Consider the following 15,628-nt stretch of genomic DNA (forward strand, 5'->3'; position numbering starts at 1 on the left):
CTTAGATCGATCAATCACTATGAAGTTCTTCATAGCGCTTGCTCTCTTGGGAGCGGCACTCGCCTCGACCCATTTGGATCGTTACAACTCCATCGAGAGAAATATTCAAGAATCGTAAGTTACTTTTTAAATCATTTTTGAGAGTTGACCCTTTTTATATTTCAATTATTTTCAAAAATATCAATCACATTGTACTCCTTTTCAGCTCATTCCGCGCCGGACGCGAGTACCGCTACCTCTTCAATGGCCAGCTCTCTGCCGGACTTCCAGTCCCATCTACCCCACAAGGAATCTCACGTCTTCAATCTCAAGTTACCCTCCAATGGACTGATGGAAACACCGTCCGCATGCAACTCCAGAAGACCCGCTTCGCAACCTCTCAGCAAGAGTCCAACTCCATGAAGATGCTCCCATTCGAGCGTTTCGAGGAGGTTGAGCGCATGAACCGTGAGCACCAAGAGCTTTTGAGCATGCCAGTTGAGTTTGATTACGAACACGGACTTGTCAGAGAGATCCGTTTTGCTGAGAACGATCAGCCATGGTCAGAGAACATCAAGAGAGCCGTCATCAACATGCTTCAAGTCAACATCCTCAAGAAGGAGAAGTACGAAGGAGCTGAGAAGAGTGACAACCAAGAACCAACTTTCTCTTTCACCAATGTTGAGGTAAGTTCTAAATATACATATATATTTGAGTTCGAAATTTGAATAATTGAATTTCAGCGCACCCTCGAAGGAGAATGCGAGGTCCTTTACACCGTTGAAGAGATCAAGAAGGAGGATGAGCAACGTTGGGCTAAGTCGATCAACTTCGACAAATGTACCCGCCGCCCATACATCCATCACGTGCAGACTCCAGTGTGCAAGGATTGCCAGCAAACTCTTGAGCAAGACAAGATGAGCTCCACAGTTCTCAACTACAACATCACTGGAACTTCATCAAGCTTCCTCATCAACTCCGTTGAACTTCGCTCCCAACACCTTTTTGCCCCAATCTCCGAGAAGCATCAACTTGTTTCTGCCTTCACCTTGAACACCATGGAGCTTATCTATGCTGGAGAGAAGAAGACCGAGATCAAGCAAGTCCGCAATGAGAAGACTTCCGAGCTTGTCTACAACCAGGAATCCGAATGGGCTGAGCAACAATGGGCTCAAACTGGAGAGGAGAAGTACCTTAGACAACTCCCACAATGGACCGAGAACAAGGTCGAGATGATCAAAAAGATGTTCTCTTTGATGGCCAAGCAAATCGAACAAGGAGAGGCTGAGCTTGAGGCTGCACACACTGTTGCCAGAATCGTCAAGGTTCTCCGTGAGTGCAACGAGGAGCAACTCGAACAAATCTACCGCCACGTCGCTGAGCACAAGGATGAGAAGATTGCTGAGCAACTTCGCTCCATCTACTTCAACACCCTTGCTCTCGCCGGAACTCGTGTCACCATTCAACAATTCGTTGACAAGGTTCAATCTCGCAAGAACATTGCTCCACTCAAAGCCTCCGTTGCCATCAAGACACTCGTCGACATGCGCTACCCATCTCTTGCTATTGCTGAAGATATCGCTCGCCTTTGCGAATCCGATGTATCTTCAAGCTTCCCAGCTCTTCGTCAATCCTGCTGGCTCACCTACGGAGCTATTGTCAATGGAGTGTGCGGACAAACCCCAAGAGTCTTCGTCCAGAAGAATGGAGTCAAGATGTGCCCACGTGATGCTAAGCAAAGAATCGTTGACAAGCTCGTCCAACAATTCGAATCTGCATCCACCCGCTACGAGAAGGTTCTTGCTTTGAAGACCCTTGCTAATGCCGGACTTGATCTCTCTGTCTACCCACTCGAGAAGATCATTCTCAACGAGCAACACGAAACCACCATCCGCACACAAGCCATCGAGTCATTCCGTCGTCTTCGCACCCAGATGCCAACAAAGATTCAACGTGTTCTTATGCCAGTCTACCTTAACCGTCAACAACCACAACACATCCGCATGTCTGCACTCCATCAGATCATCTACACTCAACCAGAATGGTCCGTCCTTTCCCAGATCGGAAACCAACTCAGACAAGAGCGCAACCAACAAGTTCGTGCCTTCACCCTCTCCCTTCTCCGTTCTTATGCTAACAACGAGTCTCCATGCGAGCAGACATTCTCTTCCCGTGTTCAATCTCTTCTCAACAACATCCCATTCTCATCCCAAGAGATTGATCGCTTCGAGTCTGTCTATGGAAAATGGTCCACCTACTCCAGACGCCACCAATCCGGATTCGAAGCTAACTTTGCTTCCCTCTTCACCACCGAATCTGTTCTCCCAACCGAGATGATGGCTTCGATTGAAGGAGTTCTCTCCGGAGAATGGAACCAATACTTCGCTCAAATCGGATTTACCCAGAAGAATATGGAGAAGATCATCAAGAAACTTCTCTCCAATGTTCAAGAAAAAGGACTTGAACAAATCGTTGTTCGCGGAAAGAGAGCTTCCGGATCCTTCCAACCAACTGAATTCTTGAGCAACCTTCTCGAGAAGCTTCGCATCACCCGTCGTCAATCATCTGAGCAAGATCCACATGCCTTTGTCTACATCAGACACCGTGATATGGACTACGCCTTCCTTCCAATTGATGCTGACTCAATCCCAGAGGTTGTCCGCTCCATGATCCAAGGAGGAAGACTTGAGATCGGAGATATCGAGAGAGTCCTTGCCCAAGGAATCCACTTCTCTGCCTCCAACGCTGCTTTCCTTTACGAGACCGTCCGCAGAGTTCCAACTCCAATGGGACTTCCAGTTCAATTCACCTCCAAGATGCCAACCATCTCCTCCATCCGCGGACAAGTAACTTTCGAGCTTGAGCCAAAGAACGGAAAGAGCTTCGACGGACTTCGCCTTCGTGTTCAAGCTGGGCCACGTGTAGCCTCCACCCACGTCCTTTCTCTTAGAGTTATCTGCCCAATCGCCGAGGTCGGAACCAAGTTCCTTCACCAAGCCGTCCTTAATACTCCAGTTGACACTGAGATCAGAATGAACTGGGAAGACAAGGTTGTTATCCGTGCTATCTACAACACCCCATCCGAGGAGAAGAGAATCGCCATGATCCAATCTCGTCCAGTCACCTTCACCCGCACTGTCGCCCCAGATGCTCGTCAATACCCAGAACCAATCGAGATGACCTACATGCTCCCAGCCCACAAACAACTCAGCCAATCTCTTGACCGTGAATACCCACAAATCCGTGTTCAAGGAACTCTCAACCGCCCAACCAGCGTGAGAATCCCACAATGGATAGTTGACAGCAACGTCGAGGTCTACTACAAGCCAAATGTTGAGCAATACGAGGCTATTTTTGAGCTTAACTTGTACAACAACTACAAGATGGAGAAGAACTACGAGAAGGTATACAAGAAGCATAACGGAAGAAGATATCTTGAGGCTGAGCCAGAATACGATGAGGAAGAGCACCGTGAGCAGATCACAAAGAAGTTCGAATGGCTCCAAAACGAGAAGGTCTACCAACACGTCGCCAAGTTCGAAATCAAGCCAGAGGTTGTCAAGATGGAGGTTGAGGCTGTCTGCAACAATGACTTCCACTTCTGCAAGACCCAAATCCGCGGAGAAGAGCTTAAGGCTACAATCCAATACGTCTACCCACAAACCCCAAGGACTGTTGAGGAGCTCAAGGAGCAAAAGTACCGTCAACTCGTTGTTATGGGAGAGATGAACTACGGAGAGAACACCATTCACATCAACATCAACGGACAACAATCCCAAGAACAAAAGAAGTTCGTCAAGCAAATTGAGCAAGCCCCAGAGCACGAGACCCTTCTCGAGGCATCTAGACTTGACCAATACCAAACTGTTGTTGAGTACGAGTTCGAGCCAAAGCCAGCTCAATACTTCGCCAGATACTGGAACATGGTTCAAGCTTATCTTCGCACCCAATACCCATGGACTTCCAGAATCGAGACCCGTGAGGAGCCAAGCCGCAAGAACATGATCCGTGCCACAATCAATGTTGAACCACGCCAACGTCTAACTGTCAACATGACTATCGAGACCCCAATGGAGACCACCGTTCTTGAGCGTGTCGAGCTTCCATTCAGACTTCCAACTGCCCAAATCCACTACCAGCCAAGAAACTCCCGCTACGAGCAGAAGCCAGTCATGGAGAAGATCGCCCATCACGCTTCCAAGCAAGCCAACTGTGTTGTCAAGAGCACCAAGATCAACACCTTCGACCAAGTTGCCTACCGTAACCAATTCACCCCATGCTACTCCGTTCTCGCCAAGGATTGTGGATCTGAGAAGAGCGAGCCCCGTTTCGTTGTCCTTATGAAGAAGATCAACGAGAAGAAGGAGTGGAAGAACGTCAAGGTTGTCTACGGAGAAAACGAGATTGAAATGTACAAGACTGAGGAAGGACTCATCTGCCGTGTCAACGGAGAAGAAATCGAGTACCAACCAGAATCTGAGATTGAGAAGAAGCAATACAACATCATCTGGCTTAACAAGAACACACTCAAGTTCGATTCTGATGATGTCACTGTTCAATTCGATGGAGTCAATGCCCGTATTCACCTTTCCGCTCTCTACAGAAACCAACAATGCGGACTTTGCGGCCACTACGACAACGAGAAGGAAACCGAATTCTATGATGCTGAGAACCAAGAGAACACCATTCCAGTAAGTTTCTTAATTTTGATACACAACAATAATCATCTCAATTTTCAGAAGTTCGCCAAGAGCTACTTGTACAAGGACTCCAAGTGCAACTACGAGCGTGAGATGTTCGAGAAGGAGGAGAACTTCCAACGCATTGAGAAAAATCAAGAGGAGGAGAAGGACCAAGAGATGAACTACGAGGAATCTCGCCGCGAGCAAGACGATGAGCCAACTGAGCAAGTCGCTATTGTCGAGCGTCAACACGAGATCTGCTTCACCCAGAAGCCAGTTCTTCGCTGCCAAAACGGAAAGTCACAGGAGTCCAAGAAGCAAAAGGTGGTAGTAGTTATACATTTCAATCAATTATTCTGTAACATTTCAGACCTCCGTCTACTGCCTCCCATCCTCCAACTCATGGGCTCGCCGTCAAATGCGCGAGATCCGCCGTGAGCCACTCGCCCAATGGCCAGAGCACAAGCTCCGCAACCTTCGTGACCAACCACAAATGGAGGAGCGCACCGTTCGCGTCGCCGTCGACCAGAAGTGCGACAAGTTCGACTATTGAACTACCTCTTCTTCACAATCATACACATCGTAGGACTATCTTTGTCAATTGAATTGTTTTATAGATTTCAATAATAAACAATTTCAACAATTTTTTGTTTGTGGAAAATTTACTTTAAACATATTCCAATTTGAACTGTTCAATTCAAACAACTCGGCATTTTGCCACAGAGTTCACTTCTACAGTCTCCTCTCGCACGTCGTCAGAGTTCACAAAGAGTTCAGATTTTTCTGTAGAAGTGCGAGGGAACTCTATGGCAAAATGCCGAGTATTTAGAAACATAAAGTTTATGTTGAAACAATCAGAATACGGAAATACAATTGAAATGCAACACCGGGGAAAATTGTCCGATTTCTGTCAATCATAGTTACTTGTTTAACCCGTCTACATTGAATACCCAAGATATAAAAAATCATAGTAATAAATTCTCTGTAAAGCTCTCCTGATAGCTCCATCTTCTTCAATAAGCTTTTCATATTTAAGTCGTAGAGATGTTCCAGATGTTGAGTGCTGGGTTTTTCCTTCTGAAAGTGTTGAAATTGAATGAAATCAAGAATGCAATTAAAAAAAGCTTACTTGAAAGTTCTTCTCTGACTTCGTTCAGATTTTCTTCTGGTACATTTCTATTTTTGAAAACGGTCAATAAATTATCAATCATCTTTATTTTTTCTGTCCCCGTACTCGAATATTGTATTACTGTTGAGTTCTTGATGTTGTTTTTCATATCGCAGTACCTGAGAAACCGTTGAACGATCTTTTGGTTTAAATTTTTGAAGATTCTCATGACTAGGAGAAATGGAAACATGAATTAGGCAATAGGCTAGACAAAAACTGTTATCTTGATCTTAGCGAGACATTATGTCTTTTGTCTTCTTGTAGCCTCTTATGAATTCAAAAGACAGCTTAAAATCCTGGCATGAAGAATTTAATGAAGTTGAGAACTCACCAAGTTTGAGGAGCAAAATGTGTGTCTGCTCCAGTGTAAACAGGAAATAGCATACTCATTCTAATTAAACGTCGATATTCTTTCTGCAAGAAACATCGGATGTCGGTTCCACATCCGTGACAAATATTTGTGTCCGTGTTACTAAAATTTATATTTTGCAGATCCTGATATTATCCTCTAAATCTAAACTTACTTTACACACTTCTCGGTAAATCCTGAAATGAACCGATCATAGGGATTTCGTGTGAAAATTATATTATCAAAGTTAGAATTCAAACTGCGTTGCACCATTTTAAAAGATTTCAATTCATTGTTTTCGCAAAATCTGCAATTGATTAAATTTTCATTCAATTCATTCAGTTTTAGTTGGGAACCAGCTGTAACTGCTGAGAACCAACACCGCTCAAACTTACCTTCCACCATACATTTCCGTTGATATTGTTCTGTTGTTTTTGGTGAAAGCCTCCGGATCTTGTATGTAACATATTGCGGCAGTTCCGATTGTAGACACAACTTTTGGAATAAGACAAAGAGATATATCATAACGAGGAGAAATCTGAAAGGGCTTAGATTTAACTGTGGCCTAGCGGAGCTTACTGTAAAATCTTGAAGATAATCATAAAATGGTGGAACAAATGTTTGATTAAAAGGTATATTGTTGCATTCTGCCAGTACATCATTACATTCTTTCGATTCAATTTCTTTCATTAATATTTGATATTTATCAATACTGAAACATATTGAAAATATGCCCATTACTACCAAAACCGCTTTCGGAATATACCTTTCTGAAAATAAATAAAACATTTAGAAGTAACTTCCCATTTTAAATGCTATAGCTGAAAAAGACTTTCGAAAAACACCACCAGAAACATCTCAAATATGAAACTTTATAGTGTGATTATTAATTTCAAAAACCAGCTAAATGTAAAATCATTGTTAGAAACAGTAAAAATAAGCAAACAAAATAAAATTTAACAAACCCTTTTTTCCGTAATAAAATTTATTTGAAGTTGTGCAATAGGGATTCAACATTTCCGTGAAATGTTCCAAGTCATCAATGTCGCCACCTTCACCACTATCCAGACGCAATAAAGGCTTCCGATCTTCGGCATAGGTCATCTGATAGGTATCGGAAAACACCATTAACGGGTGAGTTTTATGTATTTGACCGAGAAAAAAGCTCTTGAGTAAATAGAATCTGCATGAGGTAATTTTTCTCATTCACAGTTGAAGCCCTAACGAAAAAATCAAATAAAGTAAATACATAAATATTTAAACATTATATTCTGAGCAAAAAGGGAACTATTGGATTATCCGGTTGTCTAACAGATCAGAATACTTTGTATTTAGTTTGATAAACCATAACCGAAAGAATTGTTTAGTGTAAAAAGGGTTGTACTAATGTTGGTAGTAAAGGAGCGGCAAAGTGACAGAAAAATTTATTTTAAAATTATATGAAAGGATGGCATAAGTATTTAATAGGTTTGGTTAATTGCAACAAAAATGTGAAAAGAGCTGAAACATATAACTCGTCCAGGATAAACTGTTTAACTAAGACCAAACAACCAAGCATCGAATGGCATAAAAGAACATGCCACTTAAAACATTGACCGCATCAAGGTTTTTCGTTCTTTTAACTACCTGCCAAAATCTTTCAGCGCTTTTCCTGAGTCATTTTCCCTTCCTCCGCGATTTTCTGAAAACTCGTTTTCATCCGATACATCAGTCTCAATTTATTTTGTGTGACATTGCCGACTTTTAAAGAGCGAGTCTCGGAACGAAGCAGACGGAAAATTGAGAGAAATTTAAGATTAATTTGCTTATTTTAAGATACGAATACTATTTCTTTTTATTTTCTTAGGTTTATTTCTTAGATAAGCTGTAATGGTAGAAAAAAAAAGAAAAAAACGAACCTCGGGGAAATCAGTGGGAATGTTTTCATACCCTTGGCTTTATTGCAACGGGACAGTCAGAAAAATAAAAGTTGTAAGGCTTATTAGAAGAAAATATAACGGAAAAATCATATTTAATGTAAGCCTGTAAGACATATTTTGGGATATCATTCAAATCTTTATTTTTTCAAATTTTTATTTTCAAAAATAACGAATTTTCGAGAAAAAAAAATATTAGGTCTCCAAATAAGTTCCGGGTCAAAAATCATAACTTTGTTCGCTGCGTATCAATTTTTATGAAACTTTGGGAATTTATATTATCAACCATGCTCTTTCATTTGACAATAGTCACAAAATTTTTTGACCACCCCAAGTGGCCTAACTCGGAGCCAATTTTTTCAGGCATTTTTCTGATCTCGCTTCTTTTCAGTTTTCAATTGAGCTTTGTGTGCGGATTTTGCTTTGTTTAGAATACATTATTAGAAAACAACAAAAGTTTAGAAAAAAAAATTTTTTTTGGTTGGTCGTCAAAAAATGTTCAAAAACATTTTTGTCGAAAATTCTAGATTTTTCCTACAAAAATGATGTAACCAAGTGTAAACTATTTTTAGACATACAAAACATATCAATTTAGTTCGATACACTAAAATGATAGTAGAAAATACAATTTTTTCGGATAATTTTTTAGTTTTTTGAATATTTCTTGAGATTCAAATTTTTAACTCAAATGATTTATATGTGTAAAAATAGTTTACACTTGGTTACATCTTTTTTGTAGGAAAAATCTAGAATTTTCGACAAAAATTTTTTTGAACATTTTTTGACGACCAACCAAAAAAAATTTTTTTGGGCGGATTTTTTTCCAAACTTTTGTTGTTTTCTAATAATGTATTCTAAACAAAGCAAAATCGCACACAAAGCTCAATTGAAAACTGAAAAAAAGCGAGATCAGAAAAATGCCTGAAAAAATTGGCTCCGAGTTAGGCCACTTGGGGTGGTCAAAAAATTTTGTGACTATTGTCAAATGAAAGACCATGGTTGATAATATAAATTCCCAAAGTTTCATAAAAATTGATACGCAGCGAACAAAGTTATGATTTTTGACCCGGAACTTATTTGGAGACCTAATAGCTATGGTAAAAAAGAGTAGCTGACTAGTGAGTGAGGCGGAACATTCTCATTGTCAAACAAATCAAACAAATCCCTGTTTAAAAAAATTTTTGTATTTAAAAAATTGAAGAAACGTGGTCACTTTGTGAAGTTAAAATATAGCCTTTCACTTCTTTAATTAATTTCTTCATGTATTTTTTTTTTCAATTAATCCGTGAAGCCTCATTGGATTACTAAACCATCTTGCCACGTAGAAGATTGTTATCAATCAGTTAATCTGCCAATTCAGAATTAAAACGAATCAGTTCTTCTTTTTGCGAATTGAACATCATTCGTCAATCAGTCAAACTTGTGATTCTCGACCAAAAGAGTACAAGCTGTGAACAAGTTGCACGGAGATCAAAATGATAGGTGAGTATAAGTTGGACAGGAGCTTGAAAGTTTTTGGGCTTCAAATGCGCTCCACGGATAAACATGGTAAAATGAAAGAGCCGCAGCAATCCTCCAGTCACTCAAATCTGCAGTTCGGTGGAAAACGTAGAGAAAACCGAGAACGTCAAGCTGAGATAAATGAAAATAAAAAAGTGCCAGCTGATCGATAATTGTTTTGCGTTTTGGCTGTGGCTGGTGTTTGTTTTCATGTGGATTTTGTGAGAAAGTGAAAGCTGTTGTATGGCAGTTAATAATTGTGCATTTAATAATCAAGAAGGCGCATAGATTGATTCTTAAGGTATTATATTGTCAAGTTGACGATGAAGGCGGGAAGTTGGAAGACTCTTCTCTACTTGAAAGGGAAAACACAAGGGTATGATATGATGCTTTGAAATTAACTTGGAATTTTTAACTTTTAGAATCAAACTTTGCATTGATCCTGAACATTTTTTGGATGATAAGCGTGCTCCAATTTGCAAAGAGAAGTTCGAGTTGTACATTATGCCACGTAACGGACTTGTCATTTGGCCAAAGAGTGGACGTGCTTCGATGATGGAACTGAAGCCTCGGGCAATTGCGGATGCAGAAATCTATGTAATCGAAGTTGGATTTGGTTATGGAGATAAAGTTAATGGCAAACTTCCAGGAGAGGTTTGTACAAAGTTCATGAGTAATTCATTTTTGAAATATCCTGGATTGAGTGTTGAATCAGCCCTGTCTGAAATGTCCAATCGTAATTTTTGGCCAAAATTTTCAGAAAGTAAAACATTTTTTTTATCTTTGAAAAAAAAACAGATATCTCTGAATACAGCATTTTTGTGCGATTCTCGCAAATCTAACCTTTCAAACTTAAATATTTTTTTCCAGTTTTATGTGGCCAACATGTTCCGTGAAGTCGTTGTATCTGATTCTGAGTGGTGGGATGCAACAGCAGCATCGAAAGTGGCATTCTTCTTCGAAAAGTCTGATGATTTGAAAGAAAACAAAGGAATCATTTCTCAGGTTTGTATTTCTGAAAAAAAAAAACCCCTTTAAACATTTATTTCAGAACATTGAAATCGGAAAAACCTTCATCAGTAAAAAGGATGTTGGCAAAGTGCATAAGATTGATGGGGAGGGAGAAAGCGGAGACGAAACTGGGGAGGGAAAAGAAAAGCTTCTCGCTCCACCACCACCGAAGATCGAACCAAACATTCCAACAACAACCGTTCCGCCAGTTCGTTACATTAATAATCCCGATTATCAAACTGGTAGCAACGAGGAGGAAAATCCTAATACATATACTCCTGGAAAGTGGTGGGCATGGGGATTATTTGTTGGTTTCATTATTGGATCACTTCTCGGGACTGTTATTATCGGTGGAATTTTCTACGTTCTGAGAAGAACAGTGTATGGATTCTGGTGAGTTTTTAAGATGTTTTCAGTCTGAAGAAAAAACATGCCAACCCTTTCCATTTGGCTAATTATTAGTTTCACTATCTAAAAAGATTAATTATTTGGTGATATGCAGTTTTAATATTTAGGTACCGCGGCATGTACAAACGTTACGGTTGTGATGCTTCGGGAACAACTGGTGGAATCACTGGAGTTGGATTCGGAAACACTACAACCGGAGCAATTACCGTTGGTGGAACCACGGGAGGCGCAACAACAGCCGGAACTACTGGTGGCACTACTGGATCATCTACAACAACTGGAGGTGCCAGCACCATTGCAATGTGAACTCTCTTTTGAATACTTGTGTTTTTTGATACCTATAAAAGTATTTTAGATGATTGTCTCTTGAGTATAACAGTTTGGATTCTATGATCATGAACAAGTTCATTTGGAGATGAAATCGATAGGTTCACTTTTTACACAGACGATTTTACAGAGAATTAATGAACTCTTCTATTAATCTTCTTACACCATGCCCTTCTTTCTTTCCGAAGGCAATCAAAGCTGCACTGGAGCCCGCCACCTTCTCATTTTCATTTTCATTGAAAAACTCCTTCTCACTCATTTTCCGCGCATTTTCCGCCTTCTATTTTCCCGTAAGACTGCCGAAGAGAGACCCCCGCGGTTCCCACCGTCAAATGACAGCCTCAAATGACCATCATCACAGCCGAGTAATGAGTTCTCTTCTCGTGTGTTCGCTCTTTACCAATCGATCACATTTGACCATATGTATGTGTGCAACTACGATAGTTTAGGTGAAGGTGCCACCGGTATTTCGAATGAGACATGTCTTTTTTTAAGTAAAATGTTCTGAAATAATTTAATATGGGGTTTAAGCAACAAAGTTTCAAAATTGAGATTTTTGAGCTCCAACGGATGCTCAGAGCAAAACAAGCGGCGTGCTATCGGTGCTCTCGGAACATGTGTTATGACAGGCTACTTATCAAGTTTATTTCATTAGACAAGCTATATGCATTTAATGGTTCAATAGATAAATAAAAAAATATAACATTGATATTTATTTTTTACCATGATTTTTTAAGAAACCGCAAACTCAAACGTCGGCTTTGAATCATATAGATTAGTCGGCACACGGCTTACGGTTACAGTAGCCGAGGCGTTGAATCGATTCTTAATTTCCCAAACGCCACGTTGCAATGTTCGTTTCGAGACTCCATCCATAATTTCAGCCTTTTGTAAATCATCATTCACTAGTTTCAAATAACGAGTCGGTCGTAATCCATCTTGCCATTCCTTAAAATAGAAAAAGTTCGTATGATTGCATGTTTTAACAGGGGCAACGATCGCATGAAGATGTTATCGTGATACTTTTTAAAAAGTCACAGAAATTTTGATGATTTATTGATATTACATCAAAAAGAATGACACAATTTGCAGAAATTCAGAAATATCACAGTACATTAGAGAAATTGGGAAATAAAGAAAAATGGTAGCCTACATGATAACATCTCTAATTACATTTTTTCATTCATATTCGCAAATAGTTCAAAAGATTCAATTCATGAAGTGGTGAAGAAAAATCATGTGATTGAAATCAAAATACAACATTTTTATTTGACAGAGTCTAGATACATGTTTACCTTTAAAATTCGGTTAATTCCTGCATTGGTTACCGTGGAAGATCTCAGAGAAATAGATTCACATTCCAATTGATGAAGTTGAGCATCATTAATATCACTTTCAACAGTACGAAGATCCAGTTCAGTGATTTCTCGAACCTTGGGATGATTCAAAATTGTACCGTCCAGAACTTTCTCAGTCCGCTCAGGATAGTAGAAAAATGAAATTTTCAACTGTTTCGGGATTCCGGTAGATAACCTCAAAAGTTCGTTGTACAACAATGAATCATACGAGTTGAAACGAAAATTATCAATTGCTGGTTTTGTTTTAACGGAATTTTTTCGTTTTGTGATCTTCTTGAGATCATCTGTCAATGATGGAAGCGTCACACTAATTCTGGAAATTTTTGTTCGATTCTGGAAAAAATCCATGAATTGAGTGAATGCGTCCACGATGAAGTTTTTGCTGACGAATAGTTCAGGGCGTGGCTTGTCATATCTGAAATTATATTAATTTTCCAACTTGAAATTTTGGCGACCACTGCAGTAGCAGTTGGTGTTTTTGACTTCATGCAAATATCATGCCATTAGAAAATATCTAGAATTTCCACAATTTACCAACAACGCCTAGAATTATAATTTTTGACTCATACTTCTCACAATCAGAACAATTTTCTTTTCGAGTCTAGGAAAATTGTAGGTGTTTGGATAATACAATCTCTGCTCATTTATGACTAACACGTCGTTGCTCAAATTCTTACAAAAACATTCTTACAAAAACTTCAAATCTGTCCGATTTTCGTTCGTGTAGGCATAGGCAAATGAGTCATCAAAACGATCAGTCCATTGGATATGAGCACTTTCGATAGTACCATTCTGAATAATATAACAAGTAAGAATAAACACTTATTTATTAAATACAAATATTTTAAGAAATCTTGCTGATTAGCGATTCCGTTTGTAGTATGTTTAAGAATTCAACAGATCAAAAACAAAATTAGCGCGAAGTGTTAGGAAAGTAGCCTCGCAAATAAATATGTAGATTGTCATCTACGTTTGATGGAAAAACGTGAAAATGGCACGAACGATTGTAAGATTATTAAACCGCTTTTTGAGGATGAAATCAACTTTCTGAAAACAGAAGGTTTTTGGTCGAATACTAAAATAACTTCATGAGCCTAAATGTGCACCTACTGCCGAAACCCAAGTTAGGCAAAAACTCTTTTGGCAAAAACTGGGTAAGAAGCTGGAAAGATCTAAACTATGCTTATTAGTTGTGTCGGAATTCAGAATAGGTTTACGCATAAATTTAATAAAAAGGTTGTAGGTAAGCACGCCGTCAACACCGGAAAGAAAAACTAGTTCCGATTTTTTTCATTTAGTGTGAGCATAAAAGTTCTAAGGATCTAGGTGAAGGAAATGGTTTTTCACACTTACACCATCTGTTCTTATTGAGAAAGTCAGTTCTTTCCATGAATCATCGTCGTCCTCAAGATCAAAAGATGTCACCGAAAATAGAATATTCAAGAAACAAAATATGACCACCAACATTTTCCTTTCTTTGTTGCAAATGTTCGTTTCCTTTTATTCCTGTTTTTTTGAAGCATGCTCATGACCTCTAGAGCACTAGAAATGAAATATGATATTCTACTTTAAAATTTTTATTTTTAAATTTTCAGATATCAATTTGGGACTTTTGAAACAAATGAAGGATACTTGAGAAGTGGCATGTACATATGATTTGAAAAAAGGGAAATGTTTTAGAAGATTTTGATGTACTCTATTAAATTCTTCCTTTCTAGGTACCTGACAAACTGGCGTCGCCAGTTTTGTAGGCACGAAGGTTGACATTTTCTTACCTCCATGGAAAACTTAGTTTATATTTTCCCATTCAAAAGAAAATAATAGAATATATCAAAATCCATTACCAATACGATGCGAATATAGGAAACAATTGGAAGTAGAAATGGAAAAAATAGGAAATGTTGAATGGGATCACAATGTAATGAAATCACAAAAACATAGTAAAAATGGAAGAAAATTGATTATCTTCTTCCCAGATTTTTAGAGAAGTTGTTCGAATTATCAAACGATGAAATGAATGATGTTGGTTGCTTTCGGCTGTTTCGAAGAGGAGAGTCATCTGAAAATTATTCGTTTGTAAGTAATATGAAAACCCATTAAGCCTGCAAAAATACTTTGTCTTTAAAATTATGGAATTTTGTAAAACCTTTAGATTCTCTCTTTTTAGAGTATTTATCTCAGAAGTTATTATTTTCAAAATGCTAAATATAATTGTTGGGTTATTTCAACAACAAAAAAACCAAACACCGAGCTGAGCAGAAAACAGAGACAAGTTACGAATTCTAACGCGAATCTCGCAGTTTTACGTATGAAGAACATGGGAGAATGGATAATTTGTAGAAAAAGTATGACGTGATGAATTTCAAAATATTAAAAAATTGTAATGTTAAGGCTTGTGAACAAAAAGTATACGTTAGGCTTGCCTCTAGGTACAAACGTGTCTGCCTATCTCATGTCTACACATGTGCCAACTGGAAAAGTACACATGAACATCTTGTCATTTCAAATGGTTAGGTGAAATTCCAACAAATTAGAAGCTCGTAAATCTAGGTACCCAGTCATGAAAAGTTTACTTACATGCACAATTATTAGAAAATGAGAATTCATTGCGTTCGATTGCAAAGTTATCATCTTTTACTCCTTTTTTGTCGGTTTTCCAATACTCGCAATAGTCCTTTGTAAAATTGGCACCACCGTCTAGAAAATTTACATATTAGAATACTAATCGTGAAAAATGTCTGAGGTACGCTTACCGTTATTTTTCCTGCGTCTTTTGTAGTAGTCATCGCAACTTGAATATTTACGCATACCATTTCCCATTGGTGGTTTTTGATCAAAACCTTTTGGTTTTTAGCCCACTGAAATAAATCACGTTGAGTTGGTTTTGTTTGAGAAAATGCGAAAAAAACCAAGAAAAACGGAATGAGATT

The 15,628-nt window shown here is 38.9% G+C and overlaps 5 protein-coding genes across 6 annotated transcripts; 2 read left to right on the forward strand and 3 right to left on the reverse strand.

Annotated features, from left to right (window-relative positions):
- Positions 1–3: 3 nt before the first annotated feature.
- On the forward strand, positions 4–5,306 carry vit-6 (Vitellogenin-6; the record flags this gene model as incomplete). Of its 2 annotated transcripts, none has more annotated exons than NM_001028103.4 (5): positions 4–114; positions 206–665; positions 723–4,670; positions 4,719–4,985; positions 5,032–5,302. In NM_001028103.4, 5 exons carry the CDS (start codon positions 20–22, stop codon positions 5,212–5,214), a joined length of 4,953 nt encoding a protein of 1,650 aa, NP_001023274.1. In that variant the 3' UTR covers positions 5,215–5,302. The 2 variants fall into 2 exon arrangements, with proteins under 2 accessions (NP_001023274.1, NP_001023276.1); NM_001028105.7 differs by having other exon boundaries at positions 20–114; positions 4,719–4,988; positions 5,032–5,306.
- Positions 5,307–5,490: 184 nt separating this feature from the next.
- On the reverse strand, positions 5,491–7,259 carry K07H8.8 (sulfotransferase family protein). Its single transcript, NM_068986.3, has 7 exons — positions 7,144–7,259; positions 6,758–6,948; positions 6,574–6,716; positions 6,354–6,485; positions 6,161–6,301; positions 5,791–5,948; positions 5,491–5,738 (listed from the first exon to the last, which is right to left on the reverse strand). Exons 1-7 carry the CDS (start codon positions 7,193–7,195, stop codon positions 5,599–5,601), a joined length of 957 nt encoding a protein of 318 aa, NP_501387.2. The 5' UTR covers positions 7,196–7,259; the 3' UTR covers positions 5,491–5,598.
- Positions 7,171–11,373, forward strand: K07H8.5 (uncharacterized protein). Its single transcript, NM_068987.3, has 7 exons — positions 7,171–7,312; positions 9,455–9,576; positions 9,896–9,970; positions 10,017–10,248; positions 10,465–10,599; positions 10,646–10,998; positions 11,121–11,373. Exons 3-7 carry the CDS (start codon positions 9,918–9,920, stop codon positions 11,317–11,319), a joined length of 972 nt encoding a protein of 323 aa, NP_501388.2. The 5' UTR covers positions 7,171–7,312; positions 9,455–9,576; positions 9,896–9,917; the 3' UTR covers positions 11,320–11,373.
- Positions 11,374–11,971: 598 nt separating this feature from the next.
- Positions 11,972–14,179, reverse strand: K07H8.11 (F-box associated domain-containing protein). Its single transcript, NM_001038334.2, has 4 exons — positions 14,052–14,179; positions 13,390–13,490; positions 12,636–13,113; positions 11,972–12,288 (listed from the first exon to the last, which is right to left on the reverse strand). Exons 1-4 carry the CDS (start codon positions 14,163–14,165, stop codon positions 12,073–12,075), a joined length of 909 nt encoding a protein of 302 aa, NP_001033423.1. The 5' UTR covers positions 14,166–14,179; the 3' UTR covers positions 11,972–12,072.
- A 78-nt stretch (positions 14,180–14,257) lies between these two features.
- K07H8.12 (uncharacterized protein) lies at positions 14,258–15,556 on the reverse strand. The gene is made up of 3 exons (NM_001038335.4): positions 15,452–15,556; positions 15,276–15,395; positions 14,258–14,757 (listed from the first exon to the last, which is right to left on the reverse strand). Exons 1-3 carry the CDS (start codon positions 15,516–15,518, stop codon positions 14,660–14,662), a joined length of 285 nt encoding a protein of 94 aa, NP_001033424.2. The 5' UTR covers positions 15,519–15,556; the 3' UTR covers positions 14,258–14,659.
- Between the last annotated feature and the right edge of the window lie 72 nt (positions 15,557–15,628).

The sequence above is a fragment of the Caenorhabditis elegans genome, chromosome IV (assembly GCF_000002985.6).
Source record: "Caenorhabditis elegans chromosome IV".
In the NCBI taxonomy this organism is placed as follows: Eukaryota; Metazoa; Nematoda; class Chromadorea; order Rhabditida; family Rhabditidae; genus Caenorhabditis; species Caenorhabditis elegans.

Bases quoted from the DNA above. Each gene is read 5' to 3' on its own strand.
- K07H8.11 (NM_001038334.2), bottom strand. From the start codon at position 14,165: ATGTTGGTGGTCATATTTTGTTTCTTGAATATTCTATTTTCGGTGACA. The intron at 13,491-14,051 runs GTAAGTGTGAAA...TATATTATTCAG, and splicing joins TCTCAATAAGAACAGATGGT to AATGGTACTATCGAAAGTGC. The intron at 13,114-13,389 runs GTAAGAATGTTT...ATATAATTTCAG, and splicing joins CGGACAGATTTGAAGTTTTT to ATATGACAAGCCACGCCCTG.
- K07H8.12 (NM_001038335.4), bottom strand. From the start codon at position 15,518: ATGGGAAATGGTATGCGTAAATATTCAAGTTGCGATGACTACTACAAA. The intron at 15,396-15,451 runs GTAAGCGTACCT...TAAATTTTCTAG, and splicing joins AAGACGCAGGAAAAATAACG to ACGGTGGTGCCAATTTTACA. The intron at 14,758-15,275 runs GTAAGTAAACTT...AATAATTTTCAG, and splicing joins ATTTTCTAATAATTGTGCAT to ATGACTCTCCTCTTCGAAAC.
- K07H8.8 (NM_068986.3), bottom strand. From the start codon at position 7,195: ATGTTGAATCCCTATTGCACAACTTCAAATAAATTTTATTACGGAAAA. The intron at 6,949-7,143 runs GTTTGTTAAATT...ATTTATTTTCAG, and splicing joins ATTTTATTACGGAAAAAAGG to AAAGGTATATTCCGAAAGCG. The intron at 6,717-6,757 runs GTAAGCTCCGCT...AAGCCCTTTCAG, and splicing joins ATTATCTTCAAGATTTTACA to ATTTCTCCTCGTTATGATAT.
- K07H8.5 (NM_068987.3), top strand. From the start codon at position 9,918: ATGAAGGCGGGAAGTTGGAAGACTCTTCTCTACTTGAAAGGGAAAACA. The intron at 10,249-10,464 runs GTTTGTACAAAG...ATTTTTTTCCAG, and splicing joins ATGGCAAACTTCCAGGAGAG to TTTTATGTGGCCAACATGTT. The intron at 10,999-11,120 runs GTGAGTTTTTAA...TTTAATATTTAG, and splicing joins AGAACAGTGTATGGATTCTG to GTACCGCGGCATGTACAAAC.